Source organism: Ornithodoros turicata, chromosome 6 (genome assembly GCF_037126465.1).
Source record: "Ornithodoros turicata isolate Travis chromosome 6, ASM3712646v1, whole genome shotgun sequence".
Classification (NCBI taxonomy): Eukaryota; Metazoa; Arthropoda; class Arachnida; order Ixodida; family Argasidae; genus Ornithodoros; species Ornithodoros turicata.
This window is the reverse complement of record NC_088206.1, coordinates 60,952,909-60,979,208: the sequence shown is the minus strand read 5'-3', so window position 1 is coordinate 60,979,208 and position 26,300 is coordinate 60,952,909. Positions and strand designations below refer to the sequence as shown.

The following is a 26,300-nucleotide window of genomic DNA, read 5'->3' as shown; positions in this document are numbered from 1 at the left end:
AGCCACTACATAGCCTCCTACCAACAACGATTATGTCTGGATTGTTTCTTCGTTAGAAAATTACGCACTAAGACAGTGCAGTCAGGCAGAGAGCTCTTAATGTGAGGGCTGGAATCTGGCCGTGTCACGAAAAGCCATTGGGCAGTATGGGATATGAAATGAAGAGGTGAGGGGTATGCTCTTCGTGAAACGAAACGAAAGTATAAAAAAGTGCACTGTGGATGGAAGGTACGGTAGACGGGTCTTCGCGCAATAGACCTCTACCCGAGAAACGTCATCGTGACGTTGGTAGACAGATCGGAACCGAAACAAATCGGAATGGGAGGGCTGGGTTCCACGAATGGGCACTTGTTCGCTGCCCCATACTGAAAGAAAAGTAGGACCGAAGGTCGCGTCCCTTTCAGGGACCATCGTAATCTCCTCAAGACCGTAGCTTTGTTCCGACCTTGTTCGCCCCTAGCTTCGAGCCTATAGTTCAACTCTACCAATTTGGTGGCGCTGTCGAACACGATGACGTCATTTGTTTACAAACAAGGAGAGGTCTACTAAGTCCCGTTTCTTGGAGAAAACGCACGAGGCCCTCCACCCTAGCAGGTGGCCTTGAGCTGGCCAAATACACAAGACGGTCAACCATTATTCTCCCGCTCGCCTAGCTGACCTGAGTTCAGCATACCCTATATACCCTATACCTGAGTGAGCTACCCTATCGGCAGTGTGCCAGTGCCGCGCAATATACTCCACATTATTCCACGACTCCTATGACCCAAGCAGAACAGCATCTTGGTCCAGTATTGGCTAGATATCGGCAATACTATTCTATAGTATGAATCACCTCACGCCATAATCACGATTTATTTGCTGTTCCATGAATCGAACGAATGTTACCAATATCCAGCCGGAGCCAAGATGTTGTGCTGCTTGGGTCATTTTGATTTCCCCACTTCTTCACGAGTCCTTACGTTTTCTTTTGTGCCTTGTGTCCACTCGTTGCTCGCCTTTCAGGGTCGGATATTTCAGCTGAAGCGCGAGGAACTCTCCTTGTACGGGAAAAGCCTCGGTTGCTTATCTAACCGTAGGACGGCATCGTTTATCCGCTTTACTTCTCTTTTTAAGACTTCCTGTCATTCGTTCTGCCTCTCAGAAGCTCCACTGATAACGAATAACGATGAACTGCAGCGGGGGAAAAGGGGCGGAAATAATGGCCGAGCACTTTCAATACAGTTCCACTCGGCTGAGCACCTCCTAGATATACACACTGGGGGGCGCCCCCGTACTACCTTGTTGAAATCATTCTATGCCGGAGGCAAGAACGATTCTGTTGTTTAGTAGATTTTATTCTTCTTATCTATGCCACTTGCTTTCAACACTCCTTACGACAGATCTAGCGTATGTTCATCTACGCCTACGGTGTCCCCACTGTTGGTGCTGATCTGTTAGACACTCGTATCAAAATACTTCATTTCCAATTATCATTCAAGCAAGGAAACGATAGCGCATTCTTGATAACTGCGCAGGACAACGACCGACAGAGAGAAAAAAAGAAAAAAACAAAATCCATGGAAGAAAGTTCCGAGATTACCTGTGCAACCTTTGGTACTCGCAGCTGAAATACAGCGACAGCTGTGTTGCTACTACGCATTGTGGGCAGACTTTAACACGATTCTTTCTCTGTGTTTGAGACTTCTAAACATAAATGATGTGTTAATATTTCGAAATTATCTCTTACAAGTGCATTGCAACTCCAACCTTGTTCAGATATCTAGGAATCTTTACGATCTTTTCTGAACGAGTTCGTTTTGCATGTACACAAGACAAGAACCTTCACTAAGAAAATTCCTCGGCAGAGCCATCCTGGCGAAAGGCCTGGCGTCTTGTGCCACTGTCTTCTGCTTTCCACTCACCACACCTCACGTGATACCCAACGTCGCATCACGCCACCTTGACAGCGCGCTTCGCTTTTTTACAGCTGCCGCTGTAAAAACAAAAAAAAAAACAAAAAAGAAACTGAACTTGAGCGACGCGGAGGATACGAAATATTCCGCAAGCGGACTGCGGATAGTTTAGGTGTTTCGTAACGCAGACGTTAATGGAAATGAAATAAAAAGAGAAAAACACGAACCCAAGCAATTAGCACAACACCTTGGGCCAATACTGGGAGGATATTGGTAATACTGGTTCAACATCGGCCCAGCGTGTGACCAGCATTGCCGATATTGCTGGTGGTGATGTGGGGCACGAAAACGGTACCATAAAAGAAGCCATGAAATCCAATCTTAGCAATGTGATGCCACTCGCTGCAAAGAAAGATGGTGATTGACTTATCATGTTTTCGGAACTGTTATGGTGAACATTTTCCGATGCACTAACACTCCTTATTATATCACGATACAATACGATACTTTTTTTTTATTCTGTGTTAGCGCCGCGAAGCAACTGTGGCAATAAGCGGCGTACAGATGCGGACAGATGAAGAGATGACAGCAGGAAGGAGCGGGAGACAGGGGGAACTGTGGAAGGTCTTCGAAAAACCATGGAAAAGCTCAGACATCACAGCCGGTGGTTGGATTCGAACCCAGCACCTCCCAGTCTTCAGCGCGACCTCAGGTACCATCATGCCGCTGGTACGATATTTCCAATAACCTGAGCACCAACGCAAATGGTTTATCCCCCTAACATGGATTGAAATCATGAGTGAAATCGCGCTGGGAAGCAATACTATATAGTACGGTAGTATCTCGAGCAGCGCACAATATTGGACGAAGATGTGTGGCGCTGCTTGGGTAGGTACGTCTTATTATTTTGCTCTTGATGCAATGTTACCAGGACAGAAAAGCCGACAGACTAACGACAAATATGAGCAATACAAAAAGAAACACAAGCGATATACTTTGAGGCTTATTCTTCAGTAAGCCCAAGTAAGCCCGCAAGTAAGCCCGTTGCCGTCTCTATGTGCGTGAACGCATGCATGACGCAGATTGCGAGGGCCTCTACAGTAAACGTCCTCTGAACACAGAAACACGCGAGACACTTATGCACATAAGCGGACCGTGTTCCAAATAAATCTGACAGAATATCACGATCGATGATCCTATTCAATCCCTCTGGAAAAATATGCTGTCGGCAGCGGATAGCTTCTGACACAATCGAACACGGCGGATTCACAAAAAAAGAAAAAGAAAAAGAAAACATGCGCATTACATCATATCGGCAATACACGCTCGCTTTTGCTTTGACCACTGGGGATAAAATCCCCAAAATAATGGCTTCTGTGGTGCTCTCGAATACGCAATGCTATCGTAGCGTTTCATCTTGATGATAAATCTAAGAGATGGCCGGAAGATTGCTGGAAACTTACGAGCACACGTTCAAGTCGTCCATGTATACAGAAACGGTACATAACCGGTATGTGACTTTAACATGTTTGTTGCTGTTAACGTGCCTTCAAAGTGGCCTTACTAAAAAAAGATCCTTTTAGTAGACATTTAGCTGTCGAACAGGATGCGAGCAAGTTCCGCTGTACCCATGTACATGCTGAAACGGAACTAAAGTACATTTCTTTAACTTCTTATCAAAACTTAATTCACGAACACACACAAAAAAAAAAAAAACTCTACTGGCTGGGGGCGGGTATATTGACCAGACGATATATAACCAAACCAAACGCGCCTTTTTATCCCATAAAAAATACAGGTTACATTTTTTTCTTTATGCGAGTCATTTCATTCACAGCATTTATTATCACGTATAAAAAAAATACTTCGAGCACGCCAATGACGAAAAATTGCGCGTAGTATCTTGCGTGGCAAGACAGCGCTATAAAAACTTGAAACACGTTCGGGAAACGGCGCTGATCCATAAAGAGCTTCTTTTATGTATATATAAAATCCATCGTTTATCTGTAGACCAAATTCGGCCACAAACCATAATCTCTACTTGAAGCCGATAAACAGCAAAACAAAACGAGGAATGTCCCCTAACATCTTCCGGTTTCCAGTCGAGTAGACGACATTCTTCAACTTTACGAGTGTTCAAAAGAAAAAAATAAAAACAGAGAAAATGCTGCTTTCCTTTTCATAAACGTAAGTCGAAGGGTCACGATCGAAGTTTTTTTTTTTAGATTTATTTTATGAGACACCGGGTTTACGGCATTCCTAGACAAAGGAGATGGTCTTCGCGTTGCGTAACGCAGGAAGCATTTCAAATAAATCTGCGGCGCCACGGCATTCGAACGATAACCCGACGGGGAGTCTTCGGCACAAGGTATTTAATAATTCCGGAAGGGTCACTGACTAGACATTCGCATGTCGCGACTGTGCATGCGATAGCTGCGACTTCCTGGCTGTGATTGCGGAGAGAAATAGGACGGCGAGAATGGCGCTTGCTTGTTTGCGTTAGTTTTAAATGTGATCTTGGGCTCATTTTATGACGCGCCATCTTCTTACAGCTTACCACACAAGGGTAACTGTTAAAGCACGTCGCGTGCCACCACGTTTAGGCTGCTGCTTTGACGAGCGTGATTCAACTCGTTGACGTCCCACGCGAGCATGAATGCAAAAGGCATCCCTCATCAGGTAATGGTTGTTTAACGATGGTGTTTCCATCGTCACCTGCGAAGAACGGGTGCGATAGAAGTATCACCACAAAAAAAGGTTGAAAGTCACAAGTCCCATTTTTCTCGCATTTCATATCGATTTGCTCGCACACCCTCTACATTCTACACCACCCTCTGCTCTACTCTTCCTTAATCACACACCATCACGCACCTTAACCACACACAATCCAACCCAGCCGTCTATACTGCGCCGAAAACCATAAACAGAGCTCTTAACCACCGCTCTCACGTAAACACCATAAACCCCTTATACACTCCCACCCCCAACGATGTCACTCACTCACTCTCTCTCTCTTCGCCGTCCCCCTTCATTTCCCCCTCATAATAAGGAGAACCTAAACGTCGCTTTACGACACTTCCTAGGCAAGTGACGTCTTCCCTCTCACTCATTCACACGAGTAGACGACTCCCTATTCTGGACCCTCTGGAACTGCCCTAACTCCTGCTGCAGAATCACGCTCGCACGTCCCAGAACAACGGGAACGGCGCTCAAGCGTGCTCCTAGTCGCCATAAAGCCGCGTGCCGCGTCGAATTACCCCGGCAGCGAACGGGTTATCCGCGCGCTTATGGGACCTACGTGCCGTGCGAGCTAACCCGCTTGCGCGCCGCTTCATACCATCCCCCCTGTACTAACGAGAATTGCGAAATGAGTGGAGCTTTCCGCGAACAACTCTTTGGGCTAAGGTTGATTAAATATGTAAGAATGGCCGAACGAACTGGCGGATATCGGGAAGGTGCTAGCGCCCATGTTACTTTACTTTTTATGTAGATCACGTGGTGGATGCGGGGGATACCTCTGCTGCTACAGCCTGTGCACGTCTTTGGCCAGGATATGCGTCAGTGTGAGTGTATTTGTTACGTGTGAGTGCGTGTAGTTGTTAATATTTGCCGTCGGTGTGCTTGGAAACGGAGCGAGCGAGTTAGAGGCGCTAATTAGATTTCGGCGGGAGTGCTGAGCTGGCTATATGAGGGGAGGGGGTATAGCGTAAATATTGAGGGTGGTATAAGCGGCCATATTCCAGGGGGGGGGGGATAGATGTGCACGTTCGTGGGTATTTTCGTAGTCGTCCTTTTTGAAGTTACAGACCTCAGTGAGACTCAGAGCCGGAATTTACGAGGTAAATTTGCATCGCGAAAACGACTTAGTATGTTTCCTAAGAGAACGACAAGCGAAGATGTAACGAAGTGGACAACACAAAATCAAATGTCCACACTACAATGTACAATATACTACATATAAACAAGCTCATGACAGATGTGAGGTATTAAATCAAAATACAAAAGCTTAAAGATGGAGTTATGCTTGGAACGTGAACTACGAGTTCCAACAACAATGTCTACTTGCAATGTTTACAAAACATTAAAGGGGTTGTGATGCTCTCATAGACAGGTTTCATTTACGTGTATACTGTATACTGCACGCCAGAGTACTCACGAAAAAAGAATCATTTCTCTACTAGTCGCAGTTCCCGAGATATGAACCCTTCGACAAACTTTCATATCCAGCTCTGACGTCAGAGGTGTGAGACCCTCAGCCATTCCTATTGGTTGTCGGAAGCACGTGGCCTCACACGCGGCTGTCTCATTGGCGAAGATGGCTGCCGCGGTGTCAGAACCGCCGAGTTTCGACGCGTGTATTACCCTCTTTGCTGTAGAGAATAGAATGCAGGTTCACATCGATGCATTTCAGCATATTTTACGTTTATACGACATAACCTTTGGCGAGGTGTCAGAAACCCTTTTTGGGCCAACCGTCACAAACTCCAAGCCGCATTGAAACGATTAGGAAGTTCCGTAACAGATCGTGCTGAAGGCTGCTTATTAAACCCGTCGTATATTTTTTTTTTCCTTCTGAAACGGACGTAAAACGCTATAAACGTGCTGGTGAACGCCATTTCGTTCATTAACACTTTATGGCGTTCAGCCGTTTCAATTCTGTAGTTCGTAAGACACGAAACAACGAAACAAGGTAGGCACTGCGGCACGCGTCAAGCCAAGTGCTTTGAACCCAACGCGCGAGCTGATAAAAACAAGCCCACGTACAACGAAGCAGGTACGCACGCATCATGCAAATCTTCAGCATGCACCGTCAACAGCACCACGTGACCCATGCGTCAGTGGCGCTGCCGTAGCCTCGTTCTCCCCCACGGAAGACTGGCGCACCCTATCGGCTAATGCATTTCGACGCCGACGTGCTTGGGAAACGCAATTGCTATTCGCGGAGAGCTCCAGCCTTCGTCAGTTACTGCAGATCCAGCTGCACGCGAAAAAGGATAGGTCCCTCAGCTTTTTATTGTTATTATTATTATTATTCTTTGCTCGTAAGCGATGCTTTCGAGATCTATTTTCGAGGTTGTGTAACGGTACAGAACGTGTGCAGGAAAACACGCAAAGAACCGACTGCGTTCGAATCGTCTGAACCAACAGAAATGTTACGAACGCGGTCGTAACCGCATTGACAAACGTGCGGTATAAGAGAATACAGCCACGTCCTTGAAAACGCTGCACACCCACACAAAAGAAAAACAACACTATGGATACTATTGTATTCATATATCATGAAGTAAATGTAATAAATGTATACCATTTGTTCCGTTATGCAGTGTCCACTACGACATAAGCAAACCTTACAACGACGACCCGTGAAATGAATGTGTGAACTGCACCATCAGCTGGATCATCAGAATACAAATTAGAATGGCTCACCGTGATTGGACGACGGCTGCTCCTGTCCCATCGTCTCCGCCTGCCTTCCTATTAGAATGCAGAAAGAAATTTCTGGTAAGGTTTGTGTGCCAAGCAAGACGAGGTAATGCAATGTAATTAGCATATGCAAGCTATCATCATTCCAATAGCAAGACGTTTTTTTTTTTTTTTCGTAGGAAAGCAAGGAGACGGATCAATAATTGGAACTTTTAGATCTAGTCCTCTTCTTACGTCCAGGCAGTATATGATTGCAATTTTTAGTTCTTGCAAAGACTTATGAATCTTGAACTTATGAATTATCTTATGAATAATAATTCATAATCTCAGAAAAGGGGGATTTGAGATATTTTGAACTTTGCACGTTGCGTCGGGAGACTTAACTTAAGATCCTTCATGATTTCAGAGCTGATAAGAAGGACTAAAACAAAAGTTTCAGGTCAGAATCCGCCAATATTGATCCACGCGATATCAGCCATATCATTGGAAAATGTCTCCCATAAACATATTCAGTTTACTTTGGGAACTCCTTCTGTAAAATTTTACATTCGCTGTAACGAACTGTACAAACGTTAAGTGAACTTGAACTTGAAAACACCCTGTCACACGGAAAATTGAATGACATTCAGGGTGAATGTCATTCGTTTGTATTGCATCGGGCTACACGAAGAAAAAGAATGCAAATGATATCACTGTCGATTATCAAGACACTAGGGCAAAACATATGAAGGTATATCCAGGAACATTCGACATGTTTTTATTTCTTTCTCTCGAATCTAGCGAATCACTAGATTATTTCGCAAGATAGTTGCATTTTGGACGAGGCCCAGTTGGCTAAGTATCACAAGCCAAGACAACTGAGAAGCCTATGTGCGATGTGTCAATCGCACTGGCATGGGAGTCGACTGGGAACGAGGGTAGAGTTATCTGAAAAACAGTCTTAAGCCTTCCTCCCTTCTGTCAAAAGTTATTAAATTCGTGATAAAATCTCGGAGTACAACTTTTCATTCGTCTTTAATTTCTCCTAACGGGTTATCGCTGTTGTTTTTGCTACCTCTCTCCTGACGAAGGTACGCGGTCGGTGGGAGAGGGAAAAGCAAATGCCGTTCGCACGTACAGCCATTTGGTTTCACCGTGTGACACGGAACGAATGTCATTCAGTGCGAATGTCATTCGCTGTGAATGACATTCAATTTGCCGTGTGACAGGCATACCCAAGAAACGGAGCGTTCACGTATATAACACCGTAAAGAGATTAAGAGCAACGGAATTCAGTGGTGAAACAGATAAAGTGCAAAAAAAAGATAAAAAGAAACAGATAAGTGCCGGAACAGACAGAGAGGACTAAAGACGAAACACACAACCTCAAATAAATAAATAAATAAATATATAAGTTAATAATAATTGGTGGTTTACTTCGCGAGACAACTGAGAAATATATAAGTGATAACTACAATAATAGTATACAGGTAGAATAATAACTAAATGCGTTTGTGCAAGTCACGCTGAACATGGAATGAAAATTATCCAAGTACATATGATTCTTTTTTTGAAGCAGCACGAAGTACAAGTTAGGCTCCCGATATAGACGGAAATTCCGGGTGCACTGCACTGCACGCACACACATAGATAATCAAACAGTAAATCAGAATAAAGCCGCAACCGACAGCTGCACAATCGTGACGTTCTCATCATCATCTCTGCAATCTGCACCACCGTCCTGAAATAACCGCATTTAAGACTCATTTAATTAACTTATTACTCTTCCATCGTTCCCAGCAACTTTCAAGGACAACTCGGCAGATCAACGTCACGACTTTCCTAACTGCGCATGCTCAGAAACGTCACGTTAATAACCATACGCCAGGACGGAGTCCGTCCAGACTTCATCATAATTACGAGACCGTTTCGCACAGTGGTGTTGCAGGACCGCGCCGTGTCAAGAGCCGTGCTGCGTTTTCAACCTGATTAAAGGGATGGGCGAAAGAGGTTTTGCACGAACCCGGCTTGGCTTCATGACTTCGCGAACCTGGGTGGGTCGGCGCTTTAATATGCAGGTAAATAATGAACGCGGACGGATCATCAAATATAATAGCCGAATTACTGGGGCCGAGCAACAGCCACGTAGCATCTGGCATTAAAAGAGCGCGAGGTGTGTGGAGTCGGTCGAAAAGAATAAAACGGCGATTCGTGCTTCAATCGCGAGCATCCGAGTCGAGTAATACGTAAGGCGATATTGTTTCTCGTGATATGGCTGATAGGCTCGATAGTCGTGTATCGTGACGCGATCAAAAGTGGTCGCGCGTAATGAACGGTCGGAATATTCTAATGAGAATTGTTGGTGGCCAATTATGACTGCGTGCCCGTGATTTCCGGGTGGCTACGTCTGCGTGCATCCGTGAAAGGGTGCAGGTTTCTAAATTGGAGGCATTCCGATCATTGAAATAATTTCGTCAGATAATGGCAACACGCCCGCCGGCTTTGCATTGACTGTCTCGTGTCTATACGTGCTTTCGAGTTTTTCTCTCAGTTTGGAGTATATGAAGAGTTCTTTTGTGTGTGTGTGTGTGTGTGTGTTAGCGCCACCAAGCAACTGTGGCTATGAATGGCGTACAGACGTGAACAGGTGGGGAGAGGACACAGCAGAAAGAAGTGGGAGACAGGAGGTTAGTATGCGTCCTGGGCCGACTTCAGGGGGAACTGTGCCGACATTCGTCTGGAAAGCCTGCCGGAAAACCCAGGGAAAACCTCAGACAGCACAGCCGGTGCGGGGATGGATCCGAACCAGCGTCACCTCCTAGTAACAGCGCGGAAAGCGGTCATCCTAACCACTATGCAAAGGGAGCTGGTGTACACGAAGAGTGATGTCTGGGTCTGAAGACTCCAAATGAGACAGTAGAGTTGCTCTTTCAGAAGAACGCTTTTTGGTCTGGCAACAACGCGTATACAGTGACTGCCGCTCTCAAACGCTACTCAATAAGACATCAAGATGTCGACAAGCAAGGTACGTTCTATCTTCTGAACAGACCCATAGACTCGGCAGTTTGGGGAGCCCGCATTCAAAAGCCCATGTATTGTCATTTGCTGCAGGGCACACATATAGGCGAAGCCCGTGGAACAGCTTTGGTGGAAGGCTTCGCTAAAGATTGCAGTAAGGCGTAAGTCAACTCTCGGTCAACTTGCTGCAGAAGGGAAGGGAAGAGCCATTGTTCCTTAGCCAGTTGGTGACACAGAGGGTTCGCCACACACCTAGCGTCAACTGTGGTGGAGTAGTATGTATAGAGCAGAGCGTATCTCATGCGCCACACTACAGTGCGTAGCAAGCACTTGTGCACTGTGCACTATAGCGCACTTGTCAGCTAGAGTGTCTACAGTCAACAGCTAGGAAACCTATACTTGTAGAGCGGGGCCGGTGTCTATATGGATGGGTAGTGGAACACCGCCCCATTTTGAAACCAGCATAAATGCGCAAATTATGCCGAAAAGCGTCAAACCCGCCCTATGGAGCACAAAAGAATCATAGCCCTGATATAGCGAGAATCCGCTTTAAACGACAATCCGTAATGTGAGCGACGTGAGCACGCAACATAGGCTACATCTGAAGCCGGACCACAGAGAGTGGTCTCCTGAATGTCCATTAGGACCCTTGGGGTACTGTGAAATAAACAAATAAATAAATAATGTGCCCGCTCTGCGTGGGCGGCGGCGGCGGCGGCGGTGGCGGCGGCAAGTGTCGGCACTAGCTCTTCCCAATGGAGTCGGCAAAGGACTTGCGATCCCAGGAGCACGACCTATAGGTTATATAGCGACCATGTCGTCCCTTGCTGGCTTGTTGTCACCGGCCCGTTTATTGCATCTTCAATTGCTATTATACCTTGTACTATAGCTTACTTTAGATTTTGTGCAAGTAGTGCATGGCCAGCGGGGTATGCGCTCTTGCGAAAGTTGACAACTTGATAGTCGTGATATTCTGCGCACATTGGTGGAAGTACTGGCTGGACTTCCATCAATCATGATGGAAGTCCAGCGGGCCGATGTACAGCGCCTATAGCCTACGCCACCTAGATAAAGAAACTGTAGCTATGGGAACGAACCACCATCAGCCATACTTGAAGTCACAGAAAGCCTGTATTTGAAAATCATCTGCGGTTACCTGAAACAGACGACATCGCGAAGGAGTACAGGATAGGCATTATAAGCGCTGGCTTTGTGTGTCTATGGGCGCGGACATGGCGGATAATGTGCATGGAACCCTACATAAGAGTAGCGAATTATGACATGGTCAGTGTAATCTAGAAGATCACGCCCCTAAAGTCAGAAATAACGAGTTGCTGCCACCAGGCGGCGACAGGTAACGCATTTTACAGCGGCAGCTGTTATGTGCTGACCTACTGGTAGTTCCGTGGTCCGCGTAGCTCCGCACGAAAACGGCTCTGAAACGGGAGAGGGCGGAACAGGAACAGGGGGGGGAGAGGGTGCAGCGCGTGAACGGTTGCGCATCAGGGCCATACGCAGGGTTTCGGCAACGCACGAGGTGGTGGACCGTGGTGGTAGATACGAGGGCGAATCAGAAAGTCTTTGTCCCTATTTTTTATCAGCCAAAATAAGGTACATACAGGTAATTACAAATATAATATACGTACTATTCTACGTACCTTACACTATTTTTCCACATAGTCCCCACACCGCTCTAGACATTTGTCCCATCCCTGCACTAAATTTGAGATGCCCCTGATGTGGAATTCGTCCGGCTGACTGCGGAACCACCGTCGGACTGCTGTCTTCGCTTCGTCGTTGCAAAGCTGTTCTGCCAGGAACTTCTTCAGCGGACCGAAAACGTGGAAATCACTTGGGGCGAGGTCCGGACTGTATGGTGGGTGGTCCAGAATCTCCCAGTGAAATGACCGGAGCTTGTCGGCGGTTCTGATTGCCACATGTGGCCTCGCATTGTCGTGGATGATAACCGCGTTGTCCACACCACCACCTCACACTTCTCAAAGCGAGACACCTTTCCCCATGCGTGGGCTGCATTTCCATTTGGATTTCGATGGGTGGTGGTGGTGGTGATGGTGAAAGGGCTTGCCGTTGTCGGCCTCACGTATGTGGGCAACGTCACGACTGACGCCCTGGGGAAATGTGCGTCCTGGGCCGACTTCTAGGGGAACTGTGCCGACATATGTCTGAAAGCGTCTGAGGAAAACCCAGGAAAAACCCCAGACAGCACAGCCGGCACCGGGATTCGAACCCGGGTACCTCCCAGTCTCGACGTGATTTCGATGGGCGTTCGTCCCTTGCTCCACAGAAAACGAATAACACTTCGTTGCTCGTACGCCGTGGACGCGTGAAGCACAACCGCCATCTTCAACAACTGACAGCAGCGCCATGCCGCGAAGCTACCGGCAGATAAGGCCGGGCCGGTTCAAGAAAGGCCCACCGCTGGGAATGGATATGTTGACTTCGCATTTACAGCCGTAATTTGGCATTAAAAAAATAGGGGCAAAGACTTTCTGATTCGCCCTCGTAGTTCAAGTCGGTGTAGCAGATAAGATGCATCTCGTGGCGGGCACACCGATGATTGTGGAGTTATCGCACTGAAAGTCACAACCGCTGATTTTGGAAAGAGATCGATAGACTCTGTTAACTGAAACTGCTCCAGAAAGCTGGCTGAAAAAGAGCTGAAAAAGTGCTCCAGCTCTGCTGAGAAATAGCTTCAGATCTGTGTTGGGGGAAAACCCCAGAAAGAATTACGCAGGCTTCAGTAACAAAGGCTGTATCGAATACGGCTGAGGCCAATGAGGGTAGCGTCCTCGGCGTTCAGTCGGAAGCTTCACACGTGTACCGCGATGTAACTGATTTAGACACAAGGACTGCGGATGTTTGCTGTACTACGAATAAAGAAGGATCTGCACACATGACTGCAAAGGAATCGAGCAATCAGACTGGCTCGATAAGACCAGTGTCTCCAGCTGAACTGAAAGATAATGCACCTTTAAGGATAGTCGCAAAGCTAGGGCCTGCTGTAAAGGCTTCCCCCGTCCAAAGCACCGTTCTACAGCGGTGCAGTATCTTCTGTTGTAGGTCCGCCAAGATCAGTCTAGATGCGTCTAGTTGCCTTCGGCAGTCCAGCTATCATTCAACGTTGCTGGACAAACCTACAATACCTTGTTTCCAGCGGAAGGTTTGGAAAAAGAGAAAAAAAAAAAGGTTGGTCAGCCGACACTCCTGTGGCTGGTGGCGAGAGTACAGGACTCAAGACTTTCTCAAAACATGATTGTGGTTGAGTATTAAGCGAGACACCCAATTTTCAGGGTTAGTTCATCAGGCGGGGATAAACGAATCTGTTTCAAGAGACCAATTAGATTTTAGTATTGTGCCATTCGATTTCCTTGGCCTGGGTCGGAGTGGCCTTGCCACTTATTTTGTTGATGTTCGGAGAGCGGGTCTGCTTGTTGCTTGCTCTTGTAGGTGGTCTGCGTGCAGCCGAACTGTTGTGGTGCTGACTGTTGCTGTGGACAACTGTGTGCGAGGTGCCTTCGCCTTGGTGGACTCTTCGACAGATCGACTGCGTGGATCTTATTCCGACGGCGGAGGAGCTGTTACGTTTGTGCTATGGAAACCTTGGGCTCGTGCATCGGAAGCCTCAGCGCCGTCGACGACGAAGAACTCGGCTAACAAAAAGGAGCTCGCGTGTGTGCTCGTGGCCTTTGGCCACTTCTTCCTTGACAATCCCGGTCTTGCCTAGTCCACTGGGCCATTTCTCTGCCATTAATTTTTTTATTCTTCTCGCTCTTGACAGACGTGTCCTCGCGTATTCCTCGTCTCGGCTACTACGCTACCACGGCAAACCTGGACGAGGTTCGCAACAGTATACAAACTTTAATTCGTCCTCGCTCAACCACACACAGCTGACGTTACAATTCGCGTTACAGGAGTCCTAACCGTGTTTGATTTTTTTTTTTTTTCATTTGCCATCTGTAGATTCCCAAAAGACCCTTTGGTGCACGTGACCGTGCTAATATGTCGGAACAATATTCTCAATATTCTTCCGTGTGGGTGAAACTTTCGCTGCGCGGCTCTCTGCTTTTAACTTTAGCGTCGAGAGGAACTGGAAAACGATAGAGCCGCTCCCCAAAATCGACGTCTGCTATGGAATGGCAGGCCTTCGATCTGCAGTTTAGGAACCCCGAGCACGTCTGTCGAAGCGACGCGCTTGCTCTATTGCTGTTGAGGGTCCAAAAGAACGACGTGATGGCTAGTGGCAAAGGAGGAAGCCGCGTTGTCGAATGCAGTCACGTCGAACGGAGCCTCGACGAATACAGATGACACCGTTCGCCGTCCAAACACGGCTACGAAATAGTGAGAATGCGCCGAATAACGGAACGCTGTATGCTGCGAGATAGGATGCATGGCAACTGTCGTCAATGCCTAGCATCTTTTAGTTATTGCGTGCAAATTTTGTGTTTTAGAATATCACTAAATTAATTTGTGAAGATGTATAGCGTTCCTAAAAAAAAAATTGGACAGGGTGAAGTGGCTCTCTCCGATGTATATGTCCGCGAGGTTTTCGGCCTATGTAGAATTTACTTTTATGACTTCTGTGATCTGAATCCCGTTAACGAGTTTACGATTTTGACTGGTAAGTGGCCGCACTATAGTTGAGAGTTCAGAGCAGCATCTGAAGAACCACTCTATACGTTGACCGCTGTCTTTTGTTTGATGGAGCGTTTTTGAGTTCAGAAAATCCCAGTGTTCCTCGCGCACGCGTTGCATCCTGGGAGATAACTGGAACGAGGAAGGGAGAACTGTCCTTCACGTTTTGTTTTCGCTGACCTTGACCCGTCGTGCACAATCAACCGGGAGAGAAGGAACCGAAACAGCTTGGAGATCTTCTCCTCCTTTGTTATCAGCAAGTTCCCAGTGTTCAAAGCGCCGCTAAGCGCTCTGGGATTTTCTGAACTCATTGTTATGGTGGAGAAGCCGTAGAGGTCGGAGGTTGCTCTTGCAGATTTTCAGGCTCAATATACTCCCGTACGCTATGCTCCGTAACACCGAGACGTTACATGAAATTTATCAAGCGTCACCCAAGTAAATGATCGGAAAGACGTTAAAGCCTATACGTCAAAACAACGAACAACGGTCGTATTTTTTTGTTTACAAATATTGCAGACGGCTTGGCGTCCAAGCAGGAGAGGTTTTTAACAAGTAAATCAGAGTCTAACGCTCCGGATTTGGAAATAATACACATTCAGGAGGCAGGGAATTCCACTCCTGTATGGACGCAAAAAAAAAAAAGAAATACAATATATGTGATGTGATGTGATAGAAAAGGAAAAAAATGGGGATTTAAGGAATACAATACAATATACAATATATAGTATTGATCGTCCCCCCCCCCCCCCCCGCCTCCCGCATATATTGCAATTTTGCGGACCGTATTTCTCGTCGCATATTACCATCAAATCAACACTCAGTCATGTCAGTGCCGCAAATATATCTTTTAAATCATAACATTACCTTCAAGTATTCCAGTATGAAGAACACAAAAATAAGGCAAGATGCAGCTACATTTTGAAATATCACTCCCTTTTAGTTCGAAGGAATTTTAATAGTATAGGGCGTGTTCATACCGTACTCCATAACAAGGTCATCCGGTAGAAAGGTGTATAGACCTGCGTTACAGCAGCAATGAATGTACCACTGAAAAACGGGACGGGTCGAACGCAGGTGTCTGTCATGTGGTCGCACTCAATTCCATCATCATTATTATCATCATTACGTTCATAGTAACAAGAGCATCCAGGTTGAATTCGCATGCATAGAACGCGAATAAATATGCAACAAAAACTCATGAAATATGCACCAAGAATCTTCTAAATATGCAGTAAAAACCCTGAATAAGTGCTACGTTCTACTTTGTTCTTATATGTAAGCAATGCATACAATGCATATTTAAGAAGCCGGCCCTCGTGATGAGGGCTACAATCCCCATTTTTTTTCTTTCTTTCAATCAATCAATCAATCAAGAAAAAAACAACAACAACTGAACATTCTATTAGAGAGCACACGGTATAAAAATAAACCCGCCTTCGTTCAGGAGCACACAACAAAGAAGACGTTCGCATAGGTAGAAATTACTTAACTGAGAGCTTTGTTTTCAGCCACTGCCCCACAGTGCAGATTAAAATGAGAACCTCGCACGCCTTCGTAAAGGCAAAGTACACGCGTAGCGAACGCAGTCCACCGTTTTAAAAATGATCTCGCACATTTATTGGCATAGTACTGCTTTGGGGCTGAATCTTTGTATATCGTGCAGTGCAGGAACCATGGTTGAGAGCTGAAGACCCCACCGAAATATTGAATATATTAGATTCTAACCGATATTTTCGTTGTCCACGTTTTACACATTGTCTACCTCGCCCGCAAGATTCATGAAAATGTAGCACGCACAACACTCATGGAACAGTGGACAGTTCTTATTAAAGCTATATAGCATTTTCCGCGGGCCAACCACCGCGTAGGTCCGTCCGGAGCTTCACAGGACCACGTGACCAAAACGTTACCACCACCAGTGGCCCAAAAAGCTGCCGACATTTCAATGCTTTCGGCACTATGGGGGGAAAATGCCGAGCCAATCCTTTGCCTGGCTTTATTGCGTAGTTACTCTTCCGGCGGGTAAACACCGTGCAAATCCTGTATCCCCCGCATGTAGACACCCGACCTGCTCCTTATATACACACGGTGCTTTAACAAAAGTGTGAATTTCTTTCTGGGCCCATTTTTACGACGCGCATTTTTCCGCAACAGCGAAACGCGTATCCACCTTACCGAGACGAGGCACATAAATCTTACCGCAGCTTCATAACCCTTTCTTGTTCCACTTAAAGGAGCATGGAAGGGACCGAAAACAAAAAGTGCAAGAAAGTTTTCAGTCTCGCGGGTGGCAAAAGCTCCGTCTCTCTGCTGCCGGCCTATGACGTCATATCATCTGCCCAAACGCCTTCTTCGTCCTTTCTCTCTCTAAGACGATTCTGGCAGCCAATCAAAGTGCTCGGAAGACCTGACGTTACAAAATGCCAAAAGGAGCTCTGAGAGGTCACCGCCGCTCAGCGTACCCTTGCAAGCTATTTTTTTATTTTTTTTTTCAGGAAATGCGCTCTTCGCGAAGGAGATATTTTGCGTGAAGGTTCCTGAATATACTATGTTCATATCACGCGCTGAAAAAAAAAAAAAAAATGGAGGTGCCTTCCACTCTCCTTAAACAACAGTGTGAACTTCTCTCCAACTTAATTCCTCTCAGGTACCCCTTTTACGACGCGCACTTTTCCGCAACAGCGAAACGCATGTCCACCTTACCGAGGCGAGACACATAAATCTTGCCGCAGCTTCATAACCCTTTCTTATTCTCCTTAAGAAACAAAAAACAAAAACAAAAAAATGCAGAGCGGCACTTTTATGAAGGCGGAGAAGCGCCGTCTAATTTGGACGGCGACAGGCGAAGTCTATTGCAAGGCGGCTGCCCCTTTCGCCACGCATGGTTGCGAATGTGGCAGAAATTACGCAAATCGCGAGCGCGACTTTTCGCGGTTCCCCTGCTTAGACTCTGAATAAAAAACAAAAAAAAAACAAGAAACTGCGGAACCAGGGTTTTGCGAATGTTCAGATTTTTCGAATACTGAAGCGAATTCGAAATTCGCGAATTCCGCACATTCGATTCGAATTGCGAAATTTGAACCGACGCAATCTCTCTTTCTAAACCGGATATGTTGGAATAGTTCCGAAGCTGCAATCGCAAGCCTAAACGACGTCAGAATGAGAGGATATAAAATAAAGTGAGTGCTGTTTCATACGAGAATACGCGTGGATATATCACGTTTATGTGCTAGCTAGTATATCCGTCCGTATATGCCGTACGTGTGTTCGGTTCCGTTATCTATCTATTCGCTTCGTATTCGCTTTGTGCACTTCACTTCGTGCACTTCACGTGCACATCACTTTCAAATCTAGCGTTTCACAAATGTATATGGAAAAAGACTTTTTGGACATCATGGCGCAATCAGGTGGAACTCGTTACCGAGTTCGGTTGTAATATCTAATAATTTCCAACTCTCCGTCAGGAGACATCTATCTCGTGAGTAATAAGAGAAGGATTATTGCAATGCTATCTGTGTTATGTGGTCACTTATGCTTTGTATATATCACGCTTATAAGTATGTTTTCCCTCATGTATGCATGTATTTCCATGTTGTATTGTGTATATACACTATATTGTTTTTCTTGCTGTTAGTTGCTAAAGGCCGTCAAGTAAGCCACTTATAACTTGTGCTTAACACGGATCGCACATGCTATGATCCGTATGGATTCTTTGCAGTAGCTATATTGTGTATGTTGGCAACAGATAAATAAAAATAAAAAAATAAAAAACGTAACTATTCGCGCCGTGGCCCCAAACGGTGAAAAATTAAACTATATTTCATCTTTAAATCCAGTGAAACTGACCCCTGGTGGATAAAAATTCGGAATCGAAAGAGTGCGTTGTTTTTCTTTTTTATTTCTTTGTCTCCGCGACACACAGAGAAATACTATACCTCCTCGAATGAGGCATATGATTGCGAGAGATTTTCCTCCTGGAACAATTACGAGGCAACCGTGAAATGTACGAAAGGGTTATTTTGTCCACGCTCTCGTAAGAATGAAGGAAACTCTAATTGACTCGCACGCAGGAAGCAAACTATAGAAAGGAAAGAGAAGAAGAAACAAAGAAAACTTGCAGCGCAGAAAGAAAAAGTTCGCTCGTAAGTTGACGCTCGACTGCACGCCGGGATGAATCTGAAAGTGAACTTTGTACGTGTAAATGGGAAGAAGCGACCGGCACGTGAAGTCATTTTCAGAGCTGACCGCCCTGGTGTTAAGGGTAGAAAAAAAAAAAAAAACTGCACGTGTCTCCAACAAACCTGCTGTTGCTTTCCCTTTACCTTCGCTGTATATACTGCAGCGAAGATGTGTTGCGCTGCGCAATGAAAAAAGGGGTGCCACGTATCACACGCAGACTTTTTCTTTTATTCGTTCCCCTTTTACTCATTTCCCTCTTTCATTTACGTGATATAGCTAATAGTTTCACGCAATATTTCTTCTCCACGCCGGAAACGTCATTTCATTGGCCATTTCACGCAGGAAAAGTCATACGCATGTACGTAATGATTTGCAGGATCTTTTTCGTCCTCTTTTGTTTATTTTTTATTTTTATTATTATTATTTTTTAGAAGCAAATGTTTCTCTTAGCTGCATCATTACCACCGACGAGTTAGGTCGTTATATTCCCGTGTACAGAAACGTCCTGCACTGAAGAAAGACGCGCCTAGATTGTTACACTGCACTCGCTCCGTTACAAGTTGTGCTTTGATGTCTGTGTGTGCTCCATCCGTTTGATTCACATCTCACCCGTATAATCAGCTAAATGTAATGGGGTAAGGTACAGCTGCTATGAGGCACCTCATGCGTGATCATCATCAAGTATCCGTCGTTGGGCATTTGATACAAAAATCCAACGCTGAAGTTTTCAACTTATTTAATGACACAAGCTTTCATGTAGCATACTACATTTCTTCATGTGTGTGAATTGTGCATTTGACAAAGGAAACGCAATACTAAAAGTCACGAGGGATAATAACTGTAATATGTTTACGTAACAATTTCAATAGGTTATATATAAGCGATACTTTTTTTAAAGAAATTGCATAGATAAACACGTATAATATATTTATAAGCCCATTAGGGGGAGGTTTCCTTAGCACAGTTTTTGTCATGGTTTCCGTGAGGCCACCACTCCTTTACTGTGGCTTCTCCGCGTCTCAGGCAGATAGTGCGGTGAAGACGACTACAATAGCAACAATAACCGCCTCTGTTCGAAATATCGTCGGCTAACGACCTGACGTTCCTCTTTAGGCTACCACACCAATGTTCTTTGTACGATCGGAAGAGGTACGATAAAAAACGTTTTAAAACTTCGCAGGCGTGCTTCAAGTTGCCTACTCACGATATTAAACGTCAAGCGACAGAAATACATCTACACTACGGGGAACCCGTGAACCCGGCTCTAATGTCCGATATGTCCTGTGTATGTCCGAAGGTTGCTTGTAACATTGTTGATATCAACGCTGTTAAGCTATCCTCCTGCCCACGTGAGGTATATATATATAGTTGTGGAAGGAAAAAGACGCAGACAACAGATTTTAGGGAAGTTATGAGCACCAGTTTATTTAATAGGGAGAAATTAAAAATTAACTGAAAAAGGGTCGACGTCTCGACAGCGGCACTGTCTTTTATTATTTTTTACTATTGCATACAAATTTTTCCTTATATATGTATATTAACGACGATGCATGGAATGAGATGTATGGAACATACCATTTCATTGGAACTTCCGCTTGTCGGCGCATCTGCTACAAATTCGTTGCATAGCCTAGTGCCGCTACCTTAACCAAGTATTTCGAAAACCACAGGACCGTATTACGCGAAAGAATAGGGAACAATGCATTGAACACGCAACCAGAAGTTGCGCGCGGCGCACGGACACAATGGTCACTCCGCTCCGAGACAGTGGAACTGCTGGTAGTCCTTTCTGCCGCGCACAGACAAGGGCTATTAGCCATTTCGACACCTTTGCGAGACAAGTGAGGCGGTGCGCTGGCAGGAGAGACAATTGTAAACAAGAATTCCTGTGAACCTTTTGTTGCGGCACAATGCTGAACGGAAGTGGATGCAATTCTTTAAAGGCGATATTCCCTCCGGAACACACCGGGTACTATAGCGCAGCGTCGCTGAAGAGTTAAAAATATGAAGTGAGAAATGAAGCGGAAGCACACGTTTTCAGCTAGCTGGTTGTACGGGCGCCAGGTGTACTGTATGTTCACAGTGAGCGACAGCCCCACGGAATATTCTAATGGAAGAAACATCAAAAGGCTGCACACCTGGCAGAAGTTCCGCCACGTCACGTGCTGAGCATTCGCATCACGCCGGAATGTCGGGAGTGGCGTTCCCAGCACATAGCAGACGACACTATCCGTGTATTCACACGATCGGCATTCCGCAGAATACTCCGGCAGAAGATGTGAAAAACGTCATAGCTTTCTGCTGTCGCATGAGCGCGAGCGCTCAGCGTCGCGTCTACACGCACACTGCTAACCGTGGGGAATATCCTGCGACACAGCCACGAGATATTCCGTAGCAGACGACAGGAAAAGACGCTGACGGCGTCGTCTGCTAAGTGTCGTGTGCGAAGTGCGCAGTATATACTACACTCCCGATGTTATATTCCGGCACCCGTGTGAATGTTCAACGTATAACACGGGACGTAACTATCGGTGTTTTCGCTTTTCCTTCCACTAGAACCTTCCGCGAGGGTGTCGCTCGTATAAACACACGGTATATTCCATGTCGTCTGCTACCGAATATGTTGTGGCCGAGCCGCAGGATGTTCCCCATGGTTGCCGAAGAGCACGAAAAGAGACGACGGTGAGCACTCGCGCTGACGTGGCAGCAGCTCGGTATATGACGTTTTATGCATCTTCCGCTGGAATATTCTGGAGAGTGTCGCTGGAGAGTGGAATAGAACGGCACGCAGCATGATAGAAACCTTACAGGTTCTATTACAAAACTACTACCACCAATTTCGTGTTCAGTTTTTTAGTGAGGACACTGTATAGCTCAAACCCAGCAGGAATTTGGGCGAATGCTTTCTCAAATGGATTCTTGGAGAAACGTCGGCGTTCAGCTCTGACGTCACAAGTAAGAGAGAGAGAGAGAGCCTCGGTCATTCCTATTGGCTCTTGTGAGCACGTGAAATCCACACAAATTTCTGTCTGTTTGTCTATAGCAGCGGAAGCCCACCCTTCTCCCATCTGCAACGTCGCAGAACAAAACACCAAGACCGCATGCTCGCGAAAAGATGAATAAAAACAGTAAAAGGAATGAGAAACGTTTAACCGCGTTTAGTTTTTCAGTTTTTGTATTTACCTACGGCCACACCTGTCTATTAATACATTTCGTACTTGTTTGAAAGTCCCTAGCCTGGTATTAAATGTAAAGACTTCTATCTTCCTTTGCGCTTCTCTCTAACATATTCCATTTCCGACTCCGTTAATTATTCCGGTTATGTCTTCTGGTCTCCTTTATCTCCTAAGCCCTTTTCTGGTGTCAGCCTAATTAATTACAGCGCCGTAAGGTTTGCCAAATAAATTTAAAATGCCACTTCTCTGTGTGTCCCACATCCTGTTCTCGTATCTCCCTTTCCCACGAGTTAAATCGAGCTGTCAAAGAGGAAGGGAAAACGGATGAGAGCATTGCGTGAGGCTGACTCGCGTGTTCCTAATTAGCGTAAACAAGAGCACTTGTAGCAGTGCGTCGATGTTTTCACTCCAGTGAGGAGGGCGAAGGGGAGGGACTAAAGGGTCAAAGCATTTGCGCCACCTATGTTACCGATACGAGGTTTGTGGAGTTGTGACAGGTCTGGGATCTTGTGCAACCGGCGTTCGCTGCTGTCCAATTTGAAGAAATATTGCGGAGCCCACAGTATACCTTCGGAGATAAAACGTCGTGGCATCCAATTCAGATCTAAGCTATTTGGATACATATTCGAATTATTTTCCCTTTTTCTCTCTCTGTTTTCCGAGAGGGATTTAACGAGCTGGGTATACGCTTGTAGGCTTTGGCAGTTACTAGGGAATTTTGCCCCCCCCCCCCCTCTTCTAAAACATTAGATATTTTCTAGTCAAGCCTAGGTGTTTCACAAGAACAAAAACAACTTCTTACTCCCCCTAATCTAATATCATTAACAAATCAGTTCCCGAGTAGTAGGTACCGCAAGGCGGGCAGCGTCGTGACTGTAAACTGCGCCGCTTGGATTACCTACTACATGCACGAAGTGTGCAAAGTGACACCTCAGAAACATCCTGCCTCCTCCACATCTCTGAGACTGCGGCACTCTTCACAAGTCAACTAAAGGTTGCACCGAACAATCGCACAGTCGCGTTGACACGTCGTATACTCGTTATCGACAGTAACTATTACTATACATGTTACACCGCCTCATGCGTGGCAACACAATGCCAGCAACCTGCAGCAACACTACACTATGCGGTACACACCTGCAAAACAATGCACTTTCACTACAACTTCCTCTTCACGCTTTCTATTTTCTTTGTTTCTTTCTTTTCTTAACGATAACGATCCACTCCCTTCGCCCCGCTGTCCTCCTCGAACATATATCTTTTTTCATTGTCTTCTTTACGCACTGTTTTCTCCTTTTTTTTTCTCTCCTATTGTTTTAAACTTTCTTTTCCTTTTTTTTCTCTTTTGAATGTGGAAATTACTATGCGGTTACTGTTTCACCTCACGCTCTTTGTCTCCACAACCCTGACGAGTAAGAGAACACCGCTCGCTTAACTTTTCTTTTTTCTTTTCGTCTTTCAAGATTTTTTTTTCAATATAATTCTTTCTTTCTCTCCTATTCTCTCATGTTGGTCTTCCGCCGCCCAAAAGGTTCGTGACCGCCATACCGATCGCTGAGGAATGCTATATAGTCGCGCGAAAGAAGCGATATAGTGTCCTTAGCACTCAGGTGTTGAAAACTACACGCTTAACCATTAGAGGCGTGAAAAAGGAAGGGCTCAGACACAGAAATAAGTAGGGAACGCGGAACCAGAGGAAAATAAAACGGAAGGGCAATGGAAGAGAGAAGAAACTTTAAAAAAAAAAAACGAAGGCGAGGGATCAAAAACTTCCCCTCCCTCTCGTGTTGTTGTTGTTGTTGTTACGGATACGCTACTGGAAGCCACCGAAGCAAGCACAAGACAGGTGGTCATATAGGACGGTACTCTTCTAGAATTCCATTCAACATCGCATCATGGTGGGCTCATTTTGGGACCATGGGACACACGAACGCAGATGTCCGTCTTACGACCCTTCATCAAATTCCTGCAAACCACCGGCCTGATCGACTCTCTCTAAAACCCTGTCAGCGTCGTCAGCATCATCCTCATCACCATCCTCTCATTTTCCCCCAATAGCAATGGGGTAGCATTCTGCTCAATGAGCGGAAGTCATCCCCATATCATCGTCATCATGTATTTCTCTCTCTCTCTCTGGTGGGCCACACTCACAGCCCATCACGTCACATGAACATCATAATCCATCATTCGATGTCAAATTCAAATTCCACTTCAGCTTCAGCGTCACATCACATCATTCCCCCATGATGTGATGGTGAATGTCCCGTGATGGCCATGATGATACAATGCGAATAGTTATAAAACCGAATCGAATACGAATAGAATAGTTCTATAACGTCATGGCCGTATATACACATGAAGCACATTTACTGAATAAACATGTGTGCAACATGTACGCGCGATACATATCAGAGTATGGAGTCTTACTTTGCTTTGGCGAGAATATGTTTAGCAAACATAATTTGTCTTATGCCCCTTGTGGATCTCTTCGAATATATTCGGCTTGGAACAGACATCGATTCCATTCGAAATTCGAATATAGAAATCCGTATCCGATACGAAAGCGAATCGAATATAGATTTATTCACTTCAGCATTCGAAAAGTTCAAATATTCACACATGCCTATACCCATTACTGTATCAGCTTCCTACATGGTTACGCCGTGCAAACGTAACCGAACAACAAATAAATAGTGATCAACTTACATGACCATGGATGAGTCGAGGTACCTGGAATGACAAAAGAAAGCTTTTAGTCATCAATACTTATACAATCAAGATGGCAACACGACAATATGGTTGGTCTACTTAAAGTTATGAAAACACACACGCAATACTCAGACGGATCAGTGATCAATATCATTTATTTATTTATTTTGCTAACATCAACATGATCATCAATACCAAGACCATAGGAGGCTACCATGTTTTTACATTAAATTCACAATTTTAAATAAGATAGATGCGGGCTAGCTGGTGGATAAACTCCATGATAGGCGAGCGATTACGCCTGATTGCTGATTAGCCCGAGCGATTACGTCATGCAGTACTACACCCAGTTTCCGACACTTCAAGTAAGCTTCGTTACTGCCAATTTACTATCAAGTTTCCAAATACGGCTTTGCCGACGTTTCCAGCAAAGCAATACATGGTGTCGTGTTAGAAACTTATAATTATGCTATCACATTTATGCTGATAAGGTTACACCGTTATTAAGCCTGACGGGATTTTTAGTGACTCAGAAGGACACGTAAATCGCAATTCTGAGCAAAGTCATAAGCCGCAAGATTGAACAACTCTTTTCATTTTACCACCCACTGCAGCACCAACAATTTATTTTTGTTTTTACCGCCACTCTGAACTCTGCATATCCACCTCCGCAGATCGCCTTCCTGAAGCAGACGCAAAACGGACAACAGATTATATGACCACCACACTACCAACAGCACATCGGTTGCACTGTGTGCGGGCGGCGGACTCTGGGATATGAGCGCGCATAAAACCGGCATAAATATTTCACCCGCTGTTAAAGTAGCACCTCTCACGCGAGGTGGGATAGAGTCAGTTTTTACGACCCTGGCAGGGCTATGGCTGTACACACGATGAACACTGACTCTATCGCGACCATGGAAGAGAATAGGTTAGAGCAAAGATGAAGTGAAAGATTTATGTTGCAAACATGCGAGAGGTGAAGTGGAATTGGTAGGTATCGCCGCTGATTGGATGTAGGATAATTCATGCGTGTTATTGTGACATTAAAGCGGCACGTAATTTTTACGTAGCTTGCAAGGAGTTTTTCTGTGTAAGCTTATGAACCAGACGGGCATTTCCGAAGCTTTTGCTGTACTATTCATCAACGTTGTTGTACGAGGACTAATAAAAAGTGTCTATCAAGAATGGATTTGTGTTTAGAAACCAAAAATACTGACAAATTTGAAAATTAATCACCATCGAGGTAGCTAGTTCCCTTCGGAAACAG

At 45.4% G+C, this 26,300-nt stretch overlaps 1 protein-coding gene across 6 annotated transcripts in view; it reads right to left on the bottom strand.

Moving 5' to 3' along the window:
• The window catches only part of LOC135396876 (protein trachealess-like), a 227,171-nt gene that overhangs the window by 155,417 nt on the left and 45,454 nt on the right, over window positions 1-26,300 (bottom strand). For all 6 annotated transcript variants that reach the window (XM_064628094.1, XM_064628087.1, XM_064628090.1 and 3 more), the window contains exons 3-4: window positions 25,028-25,051; window positions 7,320-7,367 (exon numbers count right to left, since the gene is read on the bottom strand). In XM_064628094.1, the coding sequence (XP_064484164.1) occupies window positions 7,320-7,367; window positions 25,028-25,051 (72 nt within the window). The remainder of the gene's footprint in view (window positions 1-7,319; window positions 7,368-25,027; window positions 25,052-26,300) is intronic.